The 22785-nt window shown below is 39.1% G+C and overlaps 1 protein-coding gene across 5 annotated transcripts in view; it reads left to right on the forward strand.

Moving 5' to 3' along the window:
• LOC103137653 (signal-induced proliferation-associated 1-like protein 2) overlaps positions 1-22785 on the forward strand; it is a 120767-nt gene that overhangs the window by 92226 nt on the left and 5756 nt on the right. For 3 of the 5 annotated variants that reach the window (XR_001662035.1, XR_001662036.1, XR_001662038.1), the window contains 4 exons: positions 21-159; positions 6724-6943; positions 10006-10137; positions 15110-16341. Coding sequence is in view for 2 of the 5 variants with exons in the window: in XM_016671182.1 (XP_016526668.1) it covers positions 21-159; positions 6724-6943; positions 10006-10137; positions 15110-15227 (609 nt within the window). In the remaining 3 variants the exon portion in view is untranslated. Of the gene's footprint in view, positions 1-20; positions 160-6723; positions 6944-10005; positions 10138-15109; positions 16342-22785 lie in introns of those variants that run through there. The other 2 variants (XM_016671182.1, XM_016671181.1) reach the window with 2 other exon arrangements.

Raw genomic sequence — 22785 nt, forward strand, 5'->3', positions numbered from 1 at the left:
GTTCTTGATATGATTTGCAGGCAACTGTACGCGCAGGAGGCAGCGTGCCGGCTCCAGCCTGCAGAGCACGATGGAAAATCGCTGCAGAGGCTGTCAAAAGAGGAATTTCGAAAGATGTTGCTGCCAGACAGTCCTCCAGGAGAAGACAGGAGCCGGAAGGTGAGGTCATTGAGCTGAATGAAAGAATGACTTGTTGATGCATAAAAGTGCAACTAAATAAACTGTAATATCAATGCACTACAAAAACACAAAATCTTACCAAGTACTTTTGATCTAGTTTCCAGTGCAAATATCTTAGTTTGGTCTTATTTCAAGTGTACTACCTTTTCAGGAGCTTGTTTTAAGTAAATAATTGCTTAATATTGATTAAAAAAATAGGTCAAGCTCACTTATAACGAGACATTTTTTCCATATTATAAGTGAAATAATCTCCCAGTTGAATTGTTCAGTATTTGCCTTTGAATTTCTGCATTTACAATTCTTTCAAGGTGGATTGTCTCTGTTACTCCTGCTAATTTTTTTCTTGCAGTTTTTCCTTCCACTTAACTTTCCATCAAAATGCTTAGGTACAAGCATTTTGTGAACGGCCAGTTTCTTTTGTACTTTTAGCCATCACCATTATTGTGTAAGCCATAACATCACATTTTTTTGCTCTTATATAATATATATACTGACTTTTTGGTTTCCCTTAGCTGTTAATAAAACCTTAAATATTGTATGGATTCATTATCCACAGAGTGGTACTTTTCAAGTCTTAATTTTGATCTCAAAGGTCTAAAAGTTGGTTTCTATGAACATTTTGATATTATAACTTCACCAAAAATGACTTTTAATTCAGAACTTTCAGAAATTATCTTTGGATTGATGCAGTAAAAGATGCAAAAGGAGCTCCGACCAACGATTGAGTGAATCTACTGTCTGGACATACCTTTCAGTAAGACACCATTTCTCTTAAAACATCTATATTTAATGGGGTGAAGTAATATCATACTTTCCTGGGAAACACAACTTTAGATTTTCCTGACCTTCAAATTTAACACACTTGAAATGTATCACCATCACTGTGTAGTGAATTTATCTAAAAGTTTTGAACTGAAAAACTGCAATAAATTAACTTTTTAGTGATTTCTAATTTATTGGGAATCACCTGTTTATTGCAGATTTACTCTGATTACAGGATATTTAATATTCTGCTCCTCTTTATAAAGCTATTGTCTTATCATAATAAGTGTAGATGATGATATGAGGGCGTCACAGTAGGAGAAACATCTGCTCCACAGCTGATGGACCTCCGCCCTGCTGACCCCTGTGTGAACCCTGACTCGCTCAGCGTTATGTTAACCTAATTCCAAAAGGAGCCTGAGTTTACACAGTTGGGATATTAGGGACAGGAAGTTGCAGAAAGATGTTTGATGTTCCTCAGAACAATTAATTGCATCCCCAGTTCCCCAGTGCCTCAACACTCGTCCATTATCGACCAGGATGAGACCCTGGAGACGTCCAAATGGGTTCTGTTGGATGCCGGTCATTTTTAATACAAAGGCAGCCAGCAGTGTCCTCTGGCACAGCCAGGCATGTCCCTCACATGAATCGGTTCAGTGCGCAGCACTTGTTTGCAGTTTTGAATCCCTTTGGCTTACTTCTAAAAGGACCAAGCTGTTTTAACACAGTTTCAATAACGAGAGAAACAAACACCTTGATTTGAATATGTTTTGTTTACAACCAAGAAGTAGAGCAGCCAGAGACCCAGAGGACTCAGCCAGCTGGTTTGTTACTATAATCGCCCTCTCCAGTCTGATAACACAGAGCACGGAAAAACAATTGAAGAGCGAGAAGTATCATGGGGAGCCCGATGCCGAGCATTCCTGCCAGACATGCATATGGTCCCAAATAAGACACACTGCAGGGTGGGTACATGAAAGAGTTAAATCACGAAAACGACAAAGCTGAAAGCAAGGTTTAAACATGTCACACTACCAGAGGGGGGAACGGTACCCAAAAATTGTGCTCAAGTAAAAGTAGCACTACTTCAACATATTTTTATTCAAATAAAAGTAAAAAGTATCCATCCGAGAAATTACTCTAGATAAAAAAAAAAAAGTATTTGGGGGGAAAAAGGCGACACAAGTACTGAGTAAACTAAAAATTTGATATTTAAAAATTACGTCATCAAACGGACCAATCAGACCAGTAAATATATATATATATAAAAGAACTTGTGGACCAAAGAGCACAAAAAAGTAAAAGTATAAACTACAGTTCAATAAAAAGTGCATTTTTCTTTAAGTAAATGTAGCAAGTTACTACTCACCTCTGCATACTAGTTAATATTCTAGGTGACCAAGCAGCGGATGCAACAAAGCTCAGCGTGCCCTCTGACTGTCCCCCAATGCCAGTCTTCATACGGACAAGCAGGTGCACAGAGACTTTCCTTGCCAGCCATGTCCGACAGACAGCCCATTGTGTGGCTGATGCAGAGGAAAGGCCGTTCGCAGGCTTAGTCTCCCACAACATTCCTCTTTTGAACCTTCGGAGGGAAACAAAAGAAAAGCATCTGAATAGGTGGTTGTCCAAACACATCCTCCCCAGTGGCACGTCAAAAAGGGGCCAGCGCCGGTTGCTGTCTTTGTTCGCCGCGAGCTGCAAGTCAGGGTAATCAGGAAAAAGTCTCGGTGGATGTGTCAGAGCTGGCAGCGCTGATAAGAGTGCTGCTGTACAAAGAAACGCGAAGATCTAACAGCCCAAAGCTGCCCGAGTCGGTCTTAGTGGACTTAGATCCACCTTTAATAACTGATCATCTGTCAGATTTTGCCATCTTTCAATAGAAGAGTATCTGTACACTTTTAACGACTTTTCCATGTTGCAATCATGCAGTGCATTTCACTGATGATTTATCTGATCTGTATATTTATTCGAGACTTAATTCTGCTGTTTTCTGCCTCTTTAAGAAGCGAGAACCAGTTTAAAGTTGTTCCGATGTGTGATAACCTTGCGGGGTTTTATCTTGTAAACTTTGAATATGAGAAAAGCGTGTTTGGGCTGAAGGAGGCATAAGCATATCTCTGCTTTAAAGACAGACTGAATGTTTGTTAAATTCCCACTGAGGGACTTGTGGGGGATCTCGCTTTGAAATGGAGATGGCTGGGTGTTGGCTTGTGGAGATAGCAGCGCATTGTGGGTTACAGCTGGGAAGAAAGAGGCAGATATTTACCGATCTGTGCAGCTGCTCCGTGTATCATTTGTGGCTGCTTTTGATGTCACTCCTTCTGTATTTATGTAAACTAAATGGGACAGTGATGGATGGGATTGGTCGTCGTGGTTTTGTGTGTTTAAACAGGAGATCCTCTGTAACAACTCTGACCGCAGTAATGAGACACTACTCTCCCTGCTGTGGTATCCTGTGTAAGTTGCGATGGTGCTAATTTCCCGACCAACGAAGAGCTTTAACATCTTCATTTTGACCTTGGCAGCAGCATGTTTTGGCCTGTAGCTGTAGATTTTTTATGCTGGATGACCTGGCAGTTTTATTACCAAACCACTAACTGCAAAGGGTTTCGGTCCTAGCTGCCTGTGGATACATTGGTTGACCTGACAGCACATCCTTTAACTTTTCTATTGCACTCATTTTATTCTGTACATTGAGCAGCAACAAAAGTCACCCTCAAATAATCAACGATGCACAGATCAATATGGCAGAATAAGGTCAGTGGTCTAATTGACCATGATGTAGAGCCCCATACTGAAAGCTATAATGGCCGATCTAAAGCACTTCCTTATGTGTTTACTCTGACACATTTAGAGATGGATGATGCACATCTAACCCGGAGGCTTTTTCTCCACACAACTTCAGGATAGACTCGCCAATCCAGAACGCTCATTATGCCAATTTGTTTGCCTGCTTTACCACTTCATAATTCAGTTTATCTGAATTCATTCTCCTTGAGAGCATGACCTGCATAATAGAAGTACTTGCATTTTCTATCATGTACACTAAGGATAGATGAGAGAAAGTGTTTCTCTCATCTAGAGTGTGGTACGGTTCTGTATAACAGCAAAAATGATTTTAGAAAAATAATTTTAGATTTTTCTTCCACCTTTTCTTATCCTGTTCAACCAATATGATTCAGGGAAAAATATAAAAGAAATGAAAAACACTCAAAGATAATACTTTGTCAAACAACCTTTCAAATTTTACAAAGGTATCAGTCAGTGGAAGGGCACAAAAAACATTGGTAACACTTTATTTGATATGGTGTACATAACACTGGCATTCAGTAAATAATGACACTTTTAATGCAAAGTTGACAATTTTAATGGACTTTTAATACAAGTTTTAAAGCAGCTTTGCATTAAAAGTGTCATTTATCAAATGACATTTCGTGACAACAGTCATAAATATTCATAAAGACTCTTTCATGTTCATGGCAGATCTTATGCCATGTTTATGACAGTGTCATGTCAGTCTTATGCACACCCCATCAACTAAAGTGTTACCAAAACATCTAGTAAGGTGTAGCACTAAAAGACAGAATCAAGCAAGAGAGATTGGCCAGAAATGTTTGTCCACCAGCCTACGTTCAACCTAACAGGTATCAAGCTTCTTTACTGGCTAACAGGTGGATTGTGTGGTGACTGTTTTCGTTACTTCTATTTCTAAAATTAGCTCAGATGCTCAAAACACTAGAACATAGACCTCACAGGAAGTCTAATGCTTCATCATCAATTTTATCTACCTGCTTCACTAGTACACCTATCTAGATTTGAAGACATTCTTCAAAAAACTAGTCAAAAACAAAAACACAGCCCTTTCTTACATGTAGGTTCACATGCTGCATGTCCACAGTATTTTTCCTAACTACAATTCATACTTTTTTTATATAGTTTGGCTGATTCTGCAACTTTCAGTCAGGTGTAACTTGTATATGTGTTTTTTTTCCTCTTCATGGCACATTTTTGACTGATGCATTAAATATTAATTCATGACAGACATGAATCAAGCGTTAAACAGGGGCAGAGCTGAAGGAACAAGTCCACAATTATACAACACGTGGAGTCAAAAGTATACATGCGCTTTAAGAATCAATAGACTGTAGTAAATTTGGAGAACCCCACATGACTAAATGCAGCATAAACTGTTATAGAACTGGAAAAAGAAAACACCAGTGAGAATTTTAAACTGGTATTCCAGAACAGGAAAAGTGATCACTGAAACAAACAAAAAAACGAGGAGCAAAGGCTTTTCATTCGAAGCTCCTACTCTTCAGGGGTGCAGAGCATGTCATGTTTCCTGGCTTCTTAAACCTACCTACTTTGGAGGAAGTAGAGTAGACCAACAGGGAAAAAACTTGAGTTCAGCTCAAGTATGGGCCTCAAATTATTTTATTAACCTTGTTTTTTGGGAATTACTGAGGAAATTATCTTTAAAATTTGCTTTGCTTCTGATTATAAACAGTTGCAACCTGTTGCACAAATATCACTGCTGCAATTTGAAATATCTTAAAATGTTAAAGTCCATCAGCTGAACATTTGTTTCTTGAATGAATTGCTTGGTGATGGATTTAGCTTTTCAGATATGTTCAGTTAGCAAAAATAAAACTAAATTTACCTAAAACGTATTAAGATCTGGTATATTTTTTTGTATCGTCCTCGGGCTGCAACTAACAATTATCTTAGTCGATTATTCAGACAACTAATTTTGGATCTTTCTGCAGATTTTTCATTTAACCACTTACGCTTATTTTATACATTATTGGAAATGCAAATAAACAAATAATTAAGTTTTATTTAATAAAACCAATATCTTATTGCTTAAAATGTAATGACATCATTTGTTTAGTGCATCTAATCATTTGTACCAAAGGATAAATCTGCAGCTAAATAAATACTAATAACTTCAACATGTGAAAAGCTCAAACGTTTCTGCTCGACGGGACAGCGTGAGCTAATCTGTTGACAATTTTTTGAATAACCGATTAATAATTGAACTGCAAAAGGTGCTTAACAAGAGATTTTTTTTCTACTTAAATACAGCAATTTGAACCATTGAAACTAAAACTGTCACTTGATTTTTCATCCTAAGAGGAAAATGTATGTATTCTTTGTGATGTTTTGGGTTAATTACTGCACTGAAGGAGTTGTTCTTTCAGTAATTTGCATGTTTGAATCTGTATTCTCCACTTAATGATTAATTGATTATTAGATAGTGGATGATTATTTCAATAATCGATTAATCACAGTTATTTGTTTCAGTTTTTCATCATTCTTCTGATCATCTCTTTGAATTTAGATGCAGTTAGGCTTTGCTTAAGAGCTGGATCTTTTACGAAATGAAAACGAAACTCTTTGGACTTGTTGGAGATTTCTTCTCTGCTGCCTGTGGCTTCTCACATTAAGCTCAGTGACCAGTGGTTGCCACAGGGGAGTGACCTCTGTCACCACCTCCACCAGCCTTGTCCCCTGTGTTTCCCACTCTGTCAGACACTCTCCAGCTGTGCTCAATCAGTCACATTTTCCTGAGAGCAAAGGCTGTAATTGATTCCTGACACAGCTCCCTGATGTCACTGCCTCACCCGCCCAGCTGACTTCTGTTGTAAACCCGTTGCGCCCAAGAAAGTCAAAGGATGTCAGCGGAGCATGCAACAGGAGGGGATTTTCCAGTACTTGCAGTTTTTTTTTTCTCTTTTTACAACTACGTAGAGATGACTTCTTCTCCTTTTCCTGCAGGTGTTGGCACCGGGCAGTTTGTCACCGAGACGCTCGCTCTACCGGACCCTGTCAGACGAGAGCGTGTGCAGCAACAGGAAGGCTTCGTCCTACACCAGCTCGCACAGCTCCATGCTCGATCAAGCCATGCCCAACGACATCCTGTTCAGCACCACACCACCTTACCACAGCACGCTGCCTCCTCGCATGGTCCACAACCAGGGAGCAGCCAACCTGCGCAGTGAGTGCCAACACACTGCAAAGTGTTCACCTTTTCACTATCTCCACATTCTGTCTCGTTGCAACCACAAACTTCAGAGTATTTACTGGGTTTTATGCGGTACAGAAACACTACGCACGGTTTTCTACTCTGTTTTAACAGATAAAAAATCAGAATGTGGCATTCATTTGTACTGTCTACCCTCTGAAGTCTTAATTAGTAAATGGAGTCCACCTGTGTGTAATTTCACCTCTGTATAAATCCAGCTGTTCTGTGAAGACCGCAGACGCTTTGTTGGAAAGCTTTAGTGAACAAACACCATCATGAAGACGTGCACTGCAAAAACTCAAAGACTTACCAAGTATTTTGGTCGAGTTTCTGATGAAAACATCTGACGACACTTGAAATAAAACAAAACTAACTTACAAGTAGCTTTTTTAGTAAGAAATAGGGGCTTTATTTAAGTTAATAATACCTTAATAGATGATAAAATACTAGTTCCACTGGCATATTATTTCACTTATAACACTTTCTTATAACAATTTCTTGTTATAAAAATAACAAGACAGAATTTTTTTTATCAACATTAAGGAATTACTAGCGTAAAACAAGTTCTAATATCTTTCTAAAAAGTTACTCATGAGTTAGTTTTGTCTTAATTCAAGTGTAGTAAGATACTTGCACTACAAACTGGACCCAAAATACTTGGTAAGATTTTGTGTTTTTACAGTGTAGGATCACAGGAAGAAATTTGCCTTGAAGTTTAAAGCGAATTTAGTTTATATTCCAAGCTTTGAACATCTCACAGAGCTCTGTTCGATACATCATGTAAAAAGAAAAAGAAAAAAAAGAACTGCATCAACGTAACGTCCGCCTAAACTGAAAGGCGTTTGAAAACAGCTAAGGGTTTCATGGTAACTCTGGTCGCTTAAAGCTGTTAGACATTCTTTCCTTTATGGAAGAGTGGCATGAAGAAAACTATTGTTGAAGGAAAGTCTTTAAAGTTTGCCACAAGCCATGTAGATAACAATGCAAACCTGTCGTCAAAATGCCTGGCATGTAAAACTCTTATGTGGCTAAAAGTTAGCAATCAATAAATTAAGGATTTATTTGAAAGGAAGTTTACACAAACATAACTCCAAAGCACTGCAAGAGGATAAAATATAACAAATTTTACAAAACATTAAAAAGAAGGTTTGAGATCATCAATTTTTTTGTAAAAAATCATTCTCAGATAATGAGATTTTGCTCTGGTCAGATTCCAGAAACTACAAGAAACATTACATTTTTGCTGAATAAAAGCTAAGCTGTTTATAGAAGCCTAAATTGGAAATATAAAAATAAAGGACACTTTAAATAGACATTAAAGACATAAAAAAAAATTATAAATAGATTACACTTTTTTCTTTTCTTCTAATTAATTAAGTAATCTGCCAAATGCAGTTGTGGACCTAATGGCCACAAAGTTCAATTTTCACATCATCCTGAATGCAACCCTACTGCAAAACATAGTGATGATAGTATCATGCTGTGGGGACAATGAAACTGATAAAAGCTGAAGGGGAAACAGACCCAGGTAAATGAATTTCTGGAACAAAACCTGCACTTGAAATTGCTCTTAATGTACATCCAAAATTTACAACGCCAGGGTTTATATTACTCTATGTTCAGTGAAAGTCCAGATCTAAATCTAATTGAAAATCTGTGATAAGACTTGAGAATTGATGTTCTGAGTTTATTTAAAAAAAAAAAAGCACATACACTGAAAATTGTGGTTGTAACAGAATAAACTGTAAGGGATACTTTTACAAGGCTCTGCATGGGAATGACGGTTAAACTCCTAGAGTAACATGAACTGCGCATTAACAAACACCAGAGAGAATCTGTTTTTGATATAAACACAACTCTGAAACGTCTCAGAGAGACAGAAGGCTAATAACACTTTCTCATCATGTTGCTCCATGATTATCTCTCCCTCCTTCTGGCACCAGATAAGAGCCAGGATATAGTTACTTGCTTGAAGAGCCACTTGTGCCCGACTGATATCATTAGCACAACTGAACACATTTCAGCAACACTCCTCCATATAGCAAACTAATTGGAAATGGGTGCGGCTGCAAGCCACTCGCACGCGCTCTGCTCTGCGCCTGCTTCAAGCAGACACTTTCCTGACTTTTCAACCCTGAATCCTCCGAATGTAAGGAAGTAAATGACAGGTATGATGTGTCCCGGTTTTAACATCTCTGACTTGAATGTGCCAGTTTTTCCACCCGGGGTTTTCACAGTTTCTGTCATACATTATGTTTCATTCGCTCATCATCCCCATCCCTGCCTTCCCTCTCTGTCCCTCCGGTCTCATTTCCATACCGCTCCTCACCTGTCTCTTGCTGCCGCCATTAGGTAGAAAATGGGCTTTTGGAAAGATGTTTTTCTCTCCGGCCTGTTCTGGCTGTCAACCTGATGGGTTCCTGATTGTTTTGAAGGATAGTTGAGAACGAAGGCTCTCTCTTTTTTCCCCTCGCAGAGACGGCCCAATTTGGTAAACAGTGAATCACTCAAGCTCCGAGAAGCTTGGTAAATTGAAAAGAGAATGTCACCTCAAGCTCTCTGTCTCTTCGCTGACTCCTTGCTCGAGCTTTTCTAAATGCCTCTCCGGTGAGCGGGAGTGTGCTAGTTGCATTTTGCGTCTTTCAGGGTTGAGACGCAGATGGAAGGGAGCTGAGATGTTGACTGAAACGTGAAGATATTCTTTGAGACAAGTCATTTATCACCCCTCAAACGGCTCTTCTCTTGTGATTTGCAGAGAAGTTGGTTTAATGTGACTTGAACCTCTCACGCTTATGCAAGACGTTCCTCTTAAGAGTGAGCGTTTGCATCCTTTGAGGATTTTCCAGATGTATCCAGGGGTTACATAAATATCCCTTCTTTTTTTTTTCTTTTTTTGTTTAGCAGCGATAAATAGTTAACGTAAGCTCCCAACTTTTCCCCTCCGATGCCCCTCTCTCATTCCCCCCCCGTCGATGCTTGGCCCTGAACTCAGGCCGGGCTCAGACACTCAACACAATACCTGCCTGTCTCTGCAGGTGAGTTTTGGTTCTCTGACGGCTCCTTGGCGGATAGGTCCAAGTTCAGCGACCCGGGCCTCATGCCCCTCCCAGACACTGCCTCGGGCCTGGACTGGTCTCACCTGGTCGATGCAGCACGAGCCTTTGAAGGTAACCAGCTTGGCTAGAGCTGCTGGCACCTTGTCTAAAACCTTCCTCTTTCTCCAGCCCCGACCTCCCTGACCCCCCGGCTGCTTTGCGCAGTGTGTGTTTGTGTGTCTGTAAGCTGCAAGTGCTCGCTCGCTTGCATGCGTTAGATATTTGTGAGCTGTGTGTTTTTTTTTTGTCTCTACTACCTTCTCCTAAGTGCTACTGGAGGTCACTTTTGGGAATCCTTCTGCTTTTTGCACCTTTGCTCTTCGCTTCTTTGTGGTTCCCATCAAGAACAGTTATCTCTAAAAATGAGTCGTCATGTCACTGCTCAGAGGTGGAACCAATTTCCGCACCATAAAACCAGGAAATCAGGAAAAACTTTTACACTTTGATTTCTTTTTACTATGAAGGTTTTACTTTAGCTTTTTGTTCAATAACACTGGCAGGTAGGTAAAAATGCTTTACATAAATTAAGATCTGCTTAGCTGGATCACAAATTAGAATATAATATTGAACGATATGGCTGAAAACCATATCACGATATGAGTATATCATATCAGTCGACATTGATGATTATTGACTAGTTTTTTGTTTCAAATATCTGAAATACAGTCAACCTGGTGGTGTGACCATTCATGTTCTGAATGCTCTGTTAGTTGTATTATCTATTCATATTGATCATGTGTCTATCGCGGTATATTGTACCGATTTATTGTCCACCCCTAAAATAACACGTCGACTTTTTTCAATAATGAAACATGCATATCAATTACTTACACATAGCAGGAAATATGTTTCATGTGTTTCACTTCTGTTGATAATTATGGCTTACATCTAATGAAAAACCATAAATAAGTCAACATTAGACCAATTAAAAGTGATGACTGCAATGTTGTGGTCATGTGACGGCCTACACAGTTATGTAGAAGAACGCTAACAGACGGTCATTAATAAGTTCACATTGACCATAAAATTCCTCAAATTGGAATTAAGGAAACTAATTTTCATAATGAAAAAACTGCAATTTCAAAAGAAGCATTTTTCTCCAGTTATGTTTTTTGTGTTTTTTTTTTTTTTTTTTTTTTTTTTCACTCTAACAAAATTAGTATATTTCACAAGTCATGGGATGAACAATGGCTGTCACTGCTGGTGGAAAAGACGATGAAGTGGTAGGAGGAGGATGATGGTGTGGCATGTTTTCAATGACTTATCGAGTCAATAAACATAATCATGTAGACTTTTAATTGTGTTTCTTATGTAAAGGAAACACTGCGATTGTCAAATTGTGTTTTTTCGGCAGTAGCAGACTATCGACAAAGTTTTGCGCACATTTGTAATGGAAACTCCACTACTTGACATCCTTCAGAAATAGGGTCAGGAGCAAAAAATGTCATTGGTAAATAAGATAGTTTTTCAGTTCTTTATTTAAAAATATTGATGGAAGGTTAAGTGGAAGAAAAAACTGTGATAAATTACCTGGCCTAATTTGAAAATTTGGCATGCTGCTCAGTTGTCCCGTTCTCTTTTCAGATCCAGTTTGTTTTCTCGAGTCCAAAATCGGCACAGAAGTCTACCGCAACATTTTAGAGCGCCTCATCCTTTTATTTGCCGACAAGTTTTACAGGGACACTAATTTACCAGCAGGAATTGGTAGAGTACTTGCCTGACCAAAAAGCTATACAGAGTATTAGGAGTATTAACAAAAAGATGAGAAACACCAGATCTAGCAGTTTAGATGAGCTGAAAGCTTCCAGGGTTTCCTTGACAGCTAAACAGAACCACAGGCTGATCGCCTCCATGCCACTCTGCACTAACGCAGTAATTCATGCAAAAGGAGCCCGAGCCAGATATTTAGGCAGGTAATGTTTAGTAATCCAAACATTTCTTTTTGGTTTCAGTTAGCTGTTATAATCATAAAACCACCGGTAATAAATGCTTGAATTATATTTCTGTGTGATTGATCCACATATGAGTTTTAATAAGTTTTTCCACATCATGTGCAGCATCATCTGTTTATATATTTTATTATGCTTAATTTAAGCTCTACTGTCATGTCAGTGCATTTCATCTTCCACTAGCATACCATACGATTTTTTTTTTTCTCTGTTTGAACTCTGCCTGACCCCGACCCGTGAGCAGACAGCATAGCTTGTGTTCACTCATTTGTCAGTGCGGCGTTTCGCCTTTGGTTCGTTTCCGGCTTCAAAGCATAAAGTCCATCACTTACTGGGGGAGAGGGGGGAGAGGGGGGTTCGGCGGAGATGATGAAAAGCTTGACTGACAGCAGTAAGGCTGTTGTCACGCCAGTCAATGCAAGCTGGAGCATCATTCTTGGACATTTAAGCAGCTACGCTATGAGAGCAAGGAGATAATGAGGTCAATAAAGATGAAAGACACTCATAATAAATGTTCTGTTGTTTCAAGGTGAAGAAAACTGTTCACAGCTGAGAAGTAAAAACCATCCTGTAAAAATTTGATGAAATACCAAATTTTCAAGCAGATATAACCAGGTTCCAAGCCTCCTATGCCCTGTGCACTCCCCTCCTGGTGCATTTTTATTTCAGTCATCTGTTATTAACATTAATATTATCTAATAACAGGGTATTATAAGCCTGGCAGGCCACCAGGCTTTACATGTGCCCCCACCAGACTAAGCATTGCTTATTTATTTAAGTCTTTTTAAATGTTTGGATTTTTTAAGCCTTTTCATGTGTTAATCTTCCAATCTTTCAACGACACATAATTATCAAGTAATATTTTCAAATTTCCTGTCAACTTTAAACATTTTTTAACTCAAAAACATGACGGGCCGCTTGATGAATGACTGCTCTAGTAATAATATTAATTAAGGTTGTAAATAGCTTTCCTGCAAAGAAAAAAATACAATTTCAAACTGTCACTGAGGACAGCGTGGACATGCAGTGTAGCTGTATTATCAATATTGACCCACTAAAATACTGAAATTGTCCAAAAGTTGCCAAATTACAGTGAGATTTGCAAAAATCTGCAAATACATAGTATGTTTAAATATTATTTCAATGTAAATTTTTGCCTCTAAGCTAAGCAGACTTTGTCCATTACAAAATTAATGTCAGGCCATGACTCTGAATGTGTACAAAATACTTTGAAAATTGCTTTAGACAGCCTTCCCACAATATTCTGGGATTCTATAATCTCAGAATTATTTTTCTTATTAGGGACTTAAATTTAATCCAACAGTATTTTACTCTAATGGAGCTGTAAATTATAAACTAGCTAGCAGTAAAGCTTTATTTTGCATGTATCTTAAAGAGGACACAATATGCAAAACTCACATTTTGCACATTTTTATACTTCCACACCTGTCACCTAGCAAACCCCGAATCTGAGTTCCAGGACATTTGGTCAGCTGGTTTTACCACTGTATGCGCTGTACAATGGCAGCTGGAAAAGACAAGTGTTTTGTTGTTGATTCACCATCCAGAAACTACTTGCTCCATTCTTGTTGGTTGTGCAGGAGGCTCTACTTCTGCTTTTCAAAGATGCATGACTGTATATGGGCATCTGTTTGCAGCCATTTTCACGTGTGAGTGTAAACATTGAGTTCTGGGGCGTGGCCAGCAGCAGCTAATTTGGATTTAAAGTGACAAGTCGCCCTAAAACGTCTCATTGTGAAAGAAGCTCAAAACAGTTAGAACTGAGCAGACTAGAATTTCATTATCTAAGAATGATTTCATGCAAAAAATGTAATAAACATGTTTTATATAGCATATAAACCTAAACTCCCCTGTTCGAGGAGGTATAATAAATCACCTTTAGTCATGTTTAAAAATACTTTAACTCTGCTTCCTTTGCTGTGTTCAGCTAAATAATGCTGCTGAACACAGCTGCAGACAATCAATCGATTTTATGTCTTAAACCTTAAGAAATAAAACTCCCATTGGTGGATTTAGAGATTTTGTCTAATCTGAGGAGCATTGCAGGTATTGAGCTTGATCTCCAAAGGACCCCTCTTAGATTTGTGTCTGGTTCAGGCTTTGTGCTTTATTCAAACTGAATATTAATGACAAAAATGGAGCAGTTACAATCAAGTTTTTTGCTGTGTGCGTGGAGATGCTGCAGGCCTGAAACCCTAATAAAATAAACTTTGGTCAATCATTTCCAAATATTTTGATATCCCCCACAAATAAGCAGGATCGCTTACAGTTACAGCATCTTTCCTGTCCACAGTGGTGTGGTTTCTTTTTCAATCTAATCAGGATGCTCACTAAATCTGGACATCGCCTCATCGCTAAAAGACAGGCGGTATCTCTGCTGTCTGGGAAGACTTTAATCTTTCTGATGCAGCCATGGAATCTGAGGAAGGAAATCATTCATATGGAAATTAGGGCCTGGTCTGTCTTTGCTGCTTCATGTGAGAGAAACCAACTCTGTCCTCATCCAACTTCTGTCTTAAAGTGGATTATCTTTCAGTTGGGGGATGAATTAATGAAAATGCTTACTTCTGGTATGAATATGCAGATTTCCCCATCTTTAGTCTTAAACCGAGGGCTGAAGAAGGACTGGTTTGTAGAGAAAACAGCATTAAGCGTTAAAACTGAGAAATCCCAGAGCACGCCGTGCCAAGTTTGGGTTTTCCATGTGGCTTTGGCAAAGCTTAAAGGCCTGATATGGTGAAACAAGCATGACTAGTGTCTTACAGTTTCACAGTGGGAGCCAAACAGCTGTCAGAGGAAACTCCAGGGTGGAAACCACTGAAGCAGAACCCAAGGAGAGTGACTAGAAATGCTGGAATTATCTGGATGTAGATTTTAGTAAAGTGGCTTGAAACAATGCTTAAATAAGCTCCATTCATTGAAACCATGAATGACTCACTCATCCTGTTAGAAACGCATGCATTCAGTTCAAGTTGTTCTGCTTTGGCTGTATGTTGGCCGAATGATTCACGTTTTCTGCTGTGATGTCAGAGCCGGATTATCTGACCGGTTCTGGTCACCTGTTCTGTTTCCAGACCAGCGCGTGGCGTCTTTCTGCACCATGACAGACATGCAGCGGGTGGAGGCGCTGCAGATCTCCAGAGAGCTGACCAGACGGGTGGTGGAGGCGGAGGGAGCAGCGCTGGAAGCAGAGTAGGCATCATTCTCAGTACAAAAAGCGCACAAACATGCAAACACAACTCCTGGAAGAAGCAAAGAGGGATTTTTGGTTGAAAACACTTAACAGCTGCGAGTTAGCACTGTGTGCCTTTCAGAGAAAAGAAAGAGAACTAGAGTAAAACGTAGAACATTTTGTAAGGAGTTTCGTCATTTAGCACGTTTATCTACTGTTGCATCATCCGCAGCTCAGCATATTTCCAAACCAAATACAATCTTGATTAATTAAAGCGTTCCATTATTTATTTTCTTTTTCGGATGTCTTTAAGCTGCTTATTTGCAATAGTTAGTTTCCCAAGAAGTACTTAGAAAAGAATAAAGGAAATCTAGTGAGGGCAAGGCACCCAAGCATGCAGCTAAAAGTTGGTGAAGAGCGACAATTATACTCCAGCAGTAATGCATTACTTAATGGCCACCCAAGTAGAAAGTTGTGACTGCAGATTCTCCCAGCTCCGGTGTGAGCTCATAACACCAAGATTTACATGGATGATTGGTCCAGTTTGGAGGAGAAAGTCAGCAGCTTCAAGACCTAAAACACCAGTGAGCGTACTCAGGAATTTAAAGGCACCCTATGGCAAGCCCAGTCGGCATGTAATTCACCAGAGTGGTGAATGAAAGTCTGTCCACAAATTTTTTTTTTCTTGGGTTGTTTTGTCTTAAAATGTCACTTCCATTAACTGCTACACATGAGGTATATGTTTCAAGAATTATTATTATTTTTTCTTTTTAGGGCTCAGATGCTGAGAAAATACACTTAGTGTAAAAAAAAAAAAAAAACTTACTATCGGGGCTCATTAAAAGTAAAAATCGTGCTTGACCAATAGTTTTCCATTGGTAAAAACATTACTCTTACAAACAGCTTTTGCAGATGTACTGACTGACAGTCTGGTAGTTCGTAGTGTCAAAGCTCGTGTTTTTATAACACTGTGGCAAAAAGTGAGTCGAACTGAGAAACTTATTTAACTGACACAAAGTTCACCCACTTTTCCTGCTCAGCTGGATATTTGAGGAAAGTGAGGGCTTACACTCTATGTAACAAACCCTTTGTCAACGTCCATATATATGCTAATGATGGTTATGATTATTAGAGGTGANCAAAGGATAAATCTGCAGCTAAATAAATACTAATAACTTCAACATGTGAAAAGCTCAAACGTTTCTGCTCGACGGGACAGCGTGAGCTAATCTGTTGACAATTTTTTGAATAACCGATTAATAATTGAACTGCAAAAGGTGCTTAACAAGAGATTTTTTTTTCTACTTAAATACAGCAATTTGAACCATTGAAACTAAAACTGTCACTTGATTTTTCATCCTAAGAGGAAAATGTATGTATTCTTTGTGATGTTTTGGGTTAATTACTGCACTGAAGGAGTTGTTCTTTCAGTAATTTGCATGTTTGAATCTGTATTCTCCACTTAATGATTAATTGATTATTAGATAGTGGATGATTATTTCAATAATCGATTAATCACAGTTATTTGTTTCAGTTTTTCATCATTCTTCTGATCATCTCTTTGAATTTAGATGCGGTTAGGCTTTGCTTAAGAGCTGGATCTTTTACGAAATGAAAACGAAACTCTTTGGACTTGTTGGAGATTTCTTCTCTGCTGCCTGTGGCTTCTCACATTAAGCTCAGTGACCAGTGGTTGCCACAGGGGAGTGACCTCTGTCACCACCTCCACCAGCCTTGTCCCCTGTGTTTCCCACTCTGTCAGACACTCTCCAGCTGTGCTCAATCAGTCACATTTTCCTGAGAGCAAAGGCTGTAATTGATTCCTGACACAGCTCCCTGATGTCACTGCCTCACCCGCCCAGCTGACTTCTGTTGTAAACCCGTTGCGCCCAAGAAAGTCAAAGGATGTCAGCGGAGCATGCAACAGGAGGGGATTTTCCAGTACTTGCAGTTTTTTTTTTCTCTTTTTACAACTACGTAGAGATGACTTCTTCTCCTTTTCCTGCAGGTGTTGGCACCGGGCAGTTTGTCACCGAGACGCTCGCTCTACCGGACCCTGTCGGACGAGAGCGTGTGCAGCAACAGGAAGGCTTCGTCCTACACCAGCTCGCACAGCTCCATGCTCGATCAAGCCATGCCCAACGACATCCTGTTCAGCACCACGCCACCTTACCACAGCACACTGCCTCCTCGCATGGTCCACAACCAGGGAGCAGCCAACCTGCGCAGTGAGTGCCAACACACTGCAAAGTGTTCACCTTTTCACTATCTCCACATTTTGTCTCGTTGCAACCACAAACTTCAGAGTATTTACTGGGTTTTATGCGGTACAGAAACACTACGCACGGTTTTCTACTCTGTTTTAACAGATAAAAAATCAGAATGTGGCATTCATTTGTACTGTCTACCCTCTGAAGTCTTAATTAGTAAATGGAGTCCACCTGTGTGTAATTTCACCTCTGTATAAATCCAGCTGTTCTGTGAAGACCGCAGACGCTTTGTTGGAAAGCTTTAGTGAACAAACACCATCATGAAGACGTGCACTGCAAAAACTCAAAGACTTACCAAGTATTTTGGTCGAGTTTCTGATGAAAACATCTGACGACACTTGAAATAAAACAAAACTAACTTACAAGTAGCTTTTTTAGTAAGAAATAGGGGCTTTATTTAAGTTAATAATACCTTAATAGATGATAAAATACTAGTTCCACTGGCATATTATTTCACTTATAACACTTTCTTATAACAATTTCTTGTTATAAAAATAACAAGACAGAATTTTTTTTATCAACATTAAGGAATTACTAGCGTAAAACAAGTTCTAATATCTTTCTAAAAAGTTACTCATGAGTTAGTTTTGTCTTAATTCAAGTGTAGTAAGATACTTGCACTACAAACTGGACCCAAAATACTTGGTAAGATTTTGTGTTTTTACAGTGTAGGATCACAGGAAGAAATTTGCCTTGAAGTTTAAAGCGAATTTAGTTTATATTCCAAGCTTTGAACATCTCACAGAGCTCTGTTCGATACATCATGTAAAAAGAAAAAGAAAAAAAAGAACTGCATCAACGTAACGTCCGCCTAAACTGAAAGGCGTTTGAAAACAGCTAAGGGTTTCATGGTAACTCTGGTCGCTTAAAGCTGTTAGACATTCTTTCCTTTATGGAAGAGTGGCATGAAGAAAACTATTGTTGAAGGAAAGTCTTTAAAGTTTGCCACAAGCCATGTAGATAACAATGCAAACCTGTCGTCAAAATGCCTGGCATGTAAAACTCTTATGTGGCTAAAAGTTAGCAATCAATAAATTAAGGATTTATTTGAAAGGAAGTTTACACAAACATAACTCCAAAGCACTGCAAGAGGATAAAATATAACAAATTTTACAAAACATTAAAAAGAAGGTTTGAGATCATCAATTTTTTTGTAAAAAATCATTCTCAGATAATGAGATTTTGCTCTGGTCAGATTCCAGAAACTACAAGAAACATTACATTTTTGCTGAATAAAAGCTAAGCTGTTTATAGAAGCCTAAATTGGAAATATAAAAATAAAGGACACTTTAAATAGACATTAAAGACATAAAAAAAAATTATAAATAGATTACACTTTTTTCTTTTCTTCTAATTAATTAAGTAATCTGCCAAATGCAGTTGTGGACCTAATGGCCACAAAGTTCAATTTTCACATCATCCTGAATGCAACCCTACTGCAAAACATAGTGATGATAGTATCATGCTGTGGGGACAATGAAACTGATAAAAGCTGAAGGGGAAACAGACCCAGGTAAATGAATTTCTGGAACAAAACCTGCACTTGAAATTGCTCTTAATGTACATCCAAAATTTACAACGCCAGGGTTTATATTACTCTATGTTCAGTGAAAGTCCAGATCTAAATCTAATTGAAAATCTGTGATAAGACTTGAGAATTGATGTTCTGAGTTTATTTAAAAAAAAAAAAGCACATACACTGAAAATTGTGGTTGTAACAGAATAAACTGTAAGGGATACTTTTACAAGGCTCTGCATGGGAATGACGGTTAAACTCCTAGAGTAACATGAACTGCGCATTAACAAACACCAGAGAGAATCTGTTTTTGATATAAACACAACTCTGAAACGTCTCAGAGAGACAGAAGGCTAATAACACTTTCTCATCATGTTGCTCCATGATTATCTCTCCCTCCTTCTGGCACCAGATAAGAGCCAGGATATAGTTACTTGCTTGAAGAGCCACTTGTGCCCGACTGATATCATTAGCACAACTGAACACATTTCAGCAACACTCCTCCATATAGCAAACTAATTGGAAATGGGTGCGGCTGCAAGCCACTCGCACGCGCTCTGCTCTGCGCCTGCTTCAAGCAGACACTTTCCTGACTTTTCAACCCTGAATCCTCCGAATGTAAGGAAGTAAATGACAGGTATGATGTGTCCCGGTTTTAACATCTCTGACTTGAATGTGCCAGTTTTTCCACCCGGGGTTTTCACAGTTTCTGTCATACATTATGTTTCATTCGCTCATCATCCCCATCCCTGCCTTCCCTCTCTGTCCCTCCGGTCTCATTTCCATACCGCTCCTCACCTGTCTCTTGCTGCCGCCATTAGGTAGAAAATGGGCTTTTGGAAAGATGTTTTTCTCTCCGGCCTGTTCTGGCTGTCAACCTGATGGGTTCCTGATTGTTTTGAAGGATAGTTGAGAACGAAGGCTCTCTCTTTTTTCCCCTCGCAGAGACGGCCCAATTTGGTAAACAGTGAATCACTCAAGCTCCGAGAAGCTTGGTAAATTGAAAAGAGAATGTCACCTCAAGCTCTCTGTCTCTTCGCTGACTCCTTGCTCGAGCTTTTCTAAATGCCTCTCCGGTGAGCGGGAGTGTGCTAGTTGCATTTTGCGTCTTTCAGGGTTGAGACGCAGATGGAAGGGAGCTGAGATGTTGACTGAAACGTGAAGATATTCTTTGAGACAAGTCATTTATCACCCCTCAAACGGCTCTTCTCTTGTGATTTGCAGAGAAGTTGGTTTAATGTGACTTGAACCTCTCACGCTTATGCAAGACGTTCCTCTTAAGAGTGAGCGTTTGCATCCTTTGAGGATTTTCCAGATGTATCCAGGGGTTACATAAATATCCCTTCTTTTTTTTTTCTTTTTTTGTTTAGCAGCGATAAATAGTTAACGTAAGCTCCCAACTTTTCCCCTCCGATGCCCCTCTCTCATTCCCCCCCCGTCGATGCTTGGCCCTGAACTCAGGCCGGGCTCAGACACTCAACACAATACCTGCCTGTCTCTGCAGGTGAGTTTTGGTTCTCTGACGGCTCCTTGGCGGATAGGTCCAAGTTCAGCGACCCGGGCCTCATGCCCCTCCCAGACACTGCCTCGGGCCTGGACTGGTCTCACCTGGTCGATGCAGCACGAGCCTTTGAAGGTAACCAGCTTGGCTAGAGCTGCTGGCACCTTGTCTAAAACCTTCCTCTTTCTCCAGCCCCGACCTCCCTGACCCCCCGGCTGCTTTGCGCAGTGTGTGTTTGTGTGTCTGTAAGCTGCAAGTGCTCGCTCGCTTGCATGCGTTAGATATTTGTGAGCTGTGTGTTTTTTTTTTGTCTCTACTACCTTCTCCTAAGTGCTACTGGAGGTCACTTTTGGGAATCCTTCTGCTTTTTGCACCTTTGCTCTTCGCTTCTTTGTGGTTCCCATCAAGAACAGTTATCTCTAAAAATGAGTCGTCATGTCACTGCTCAGAGGTGGAACCAATTTCCGCACCATAAAACCAGGAAATCAGGAAAAACTTTTACACTTTGATTTCTTTTTACTATGAAGGTTTTACTTTAGCTTTTTGTTCAATAACACTGGCAGGTAGGTAAAAATGCTTTACATAAATTAAGATCTGCTTAGCTGGATCACAAATTAGAATATAATATTGAACGATATGGCTGAAAACCATATCACGATATGAGTATATCATATCAGTCGACATTGATGATTATTGACTAGTTTTTTGTTTCAAATATCTGAAATACAGTCAACCTGGTGGTGTGACCATTCATGTTCTGAATGCTCTGTTAGTTGTATTATCTATTCATATTGATCATGTGTCTATCGCGGTATATTGTACCGATTTATTGTCCACCCCTAAAATAACACGTCGACTTTTTTCAATAATGAAACATGCATATCAATTACTTACACATAGCAGGAAATATGTTTCATGTGTTTCACTTCTGTTGATAATTATGGCTTACATCTAATGAAAAACCATAAATAAGTCAACATTAGACCAATTAAAAGTGATGACTGCAATGTTGTGGTCATGTGACGGCCTACACAGTTATGTAGAAGAACGCTAACAGACGGTCATTAATAAGTTCACATTGACCATAAAATTCCTCAAATTGGAATTAAGGAAACTAATTTTCATAATGAAAAAACTGCAATTTCAAAAGAAGCATTTTTCTCCAGTTATGTTTTTTGTGTTTTTTTTTTTTTTTTTTTTTTTTTTCACTCTAACAAAATTAGTATATTTCACAAGTCATGGGATGAACAATGGCTGTCACTGCTGGTGGAAAAGACGATGAAGTGGTAGGAGGAGGATGATGGTGTGGCATGTTTTCAATGACTTATCGAGTCAATAAACATAATCATGTAGACTTTTAATTGTGTTTCTTATGTAAAGGAAACACTGCGATTGTCAAATTGTGTTTTTTCGGCAGTAGCAGACTATCGACAAAGTTTTGCGCACATTTGTAATGGAAACTCCACTACTTGACATCCTTCAGAAATAGGGTCAGGAGCAAAAAATGTCATTGGTAAATAAGATAGTTTTTCAGTTCTTTATTTAAAAATATTGATGGAAGGTTAAGTGGAAGAAAAAACTGTGATAAATTACCTGGCCTAATTTGAAAATTTGGCATGCTGCTCAGTTGTCCCGTTCTCTTTTCAGATCCAGTTTGTTTTCTCGAGTCCAAAATCGGCACAGAAGTCTACCGCAACATTTTAGAGCGCCTCATCCTTTTATTTGCCGACAAGTTTTACAGGGACACTAATTTACCAGCAGGAATTGGTAGAGTACTTGCCTGACCAAAAAGCTATACAGAGTATTAGGAGTATTAACAAAAAGATGAGAAACACCAGATCTAGCAGTTTAGATGAGCTGAAAGCTTCCAGGGTTTCCTTGACAGCTAAACAGAACCACAGGCTGATCGCCTCCATGCCACTCTGCACTAACGCAGTAATTCATGCAAAAGGAGCCCGAGCCAGATATTTAGGCAGGTAATGTTTAGTAATCCAAACATTTCTTTTTGGTTTCAGTTAGCTGTTATAATCATAAAACCACCGGTAATAAATGCTTGAATTATATTTCTGTGTGATTGATCCACATATGAGTTTTAATAAGTTTTTCCACATCATGTGCAGCATCATCTGTTTATATATTTTATTATGCTTAATTTAAGCTCTACTGTCATGTCAGTGCATTTCATCTTCCACTAGCATACCATACGATTTTTTTTTTTCTCTGTTTGAACTCTGCCTGACCCCGACCCGTGAGCAGACAGCATAGCTTGTGTTCACTCATTTGTCAGTGCG

The sequence above is a fragment of the Poecilia formosa genome, unplaced genomic scaffold (assembly GCF_000485575.1).
Source record: "Poecilia formosa unplaced genomic scaffold, Poecilia_formosa-5.1.2 Scaffold42, whole genome shotgun sequence".
In the NCBI taxonomy this organism is placed as follows: domain Eukaryota; kingdom Metazoa; phylum Chordata; class Actinopteri; order Cyprinodontiformes; family Poeciliidae; genus Poecilia; species Poecilia formosa.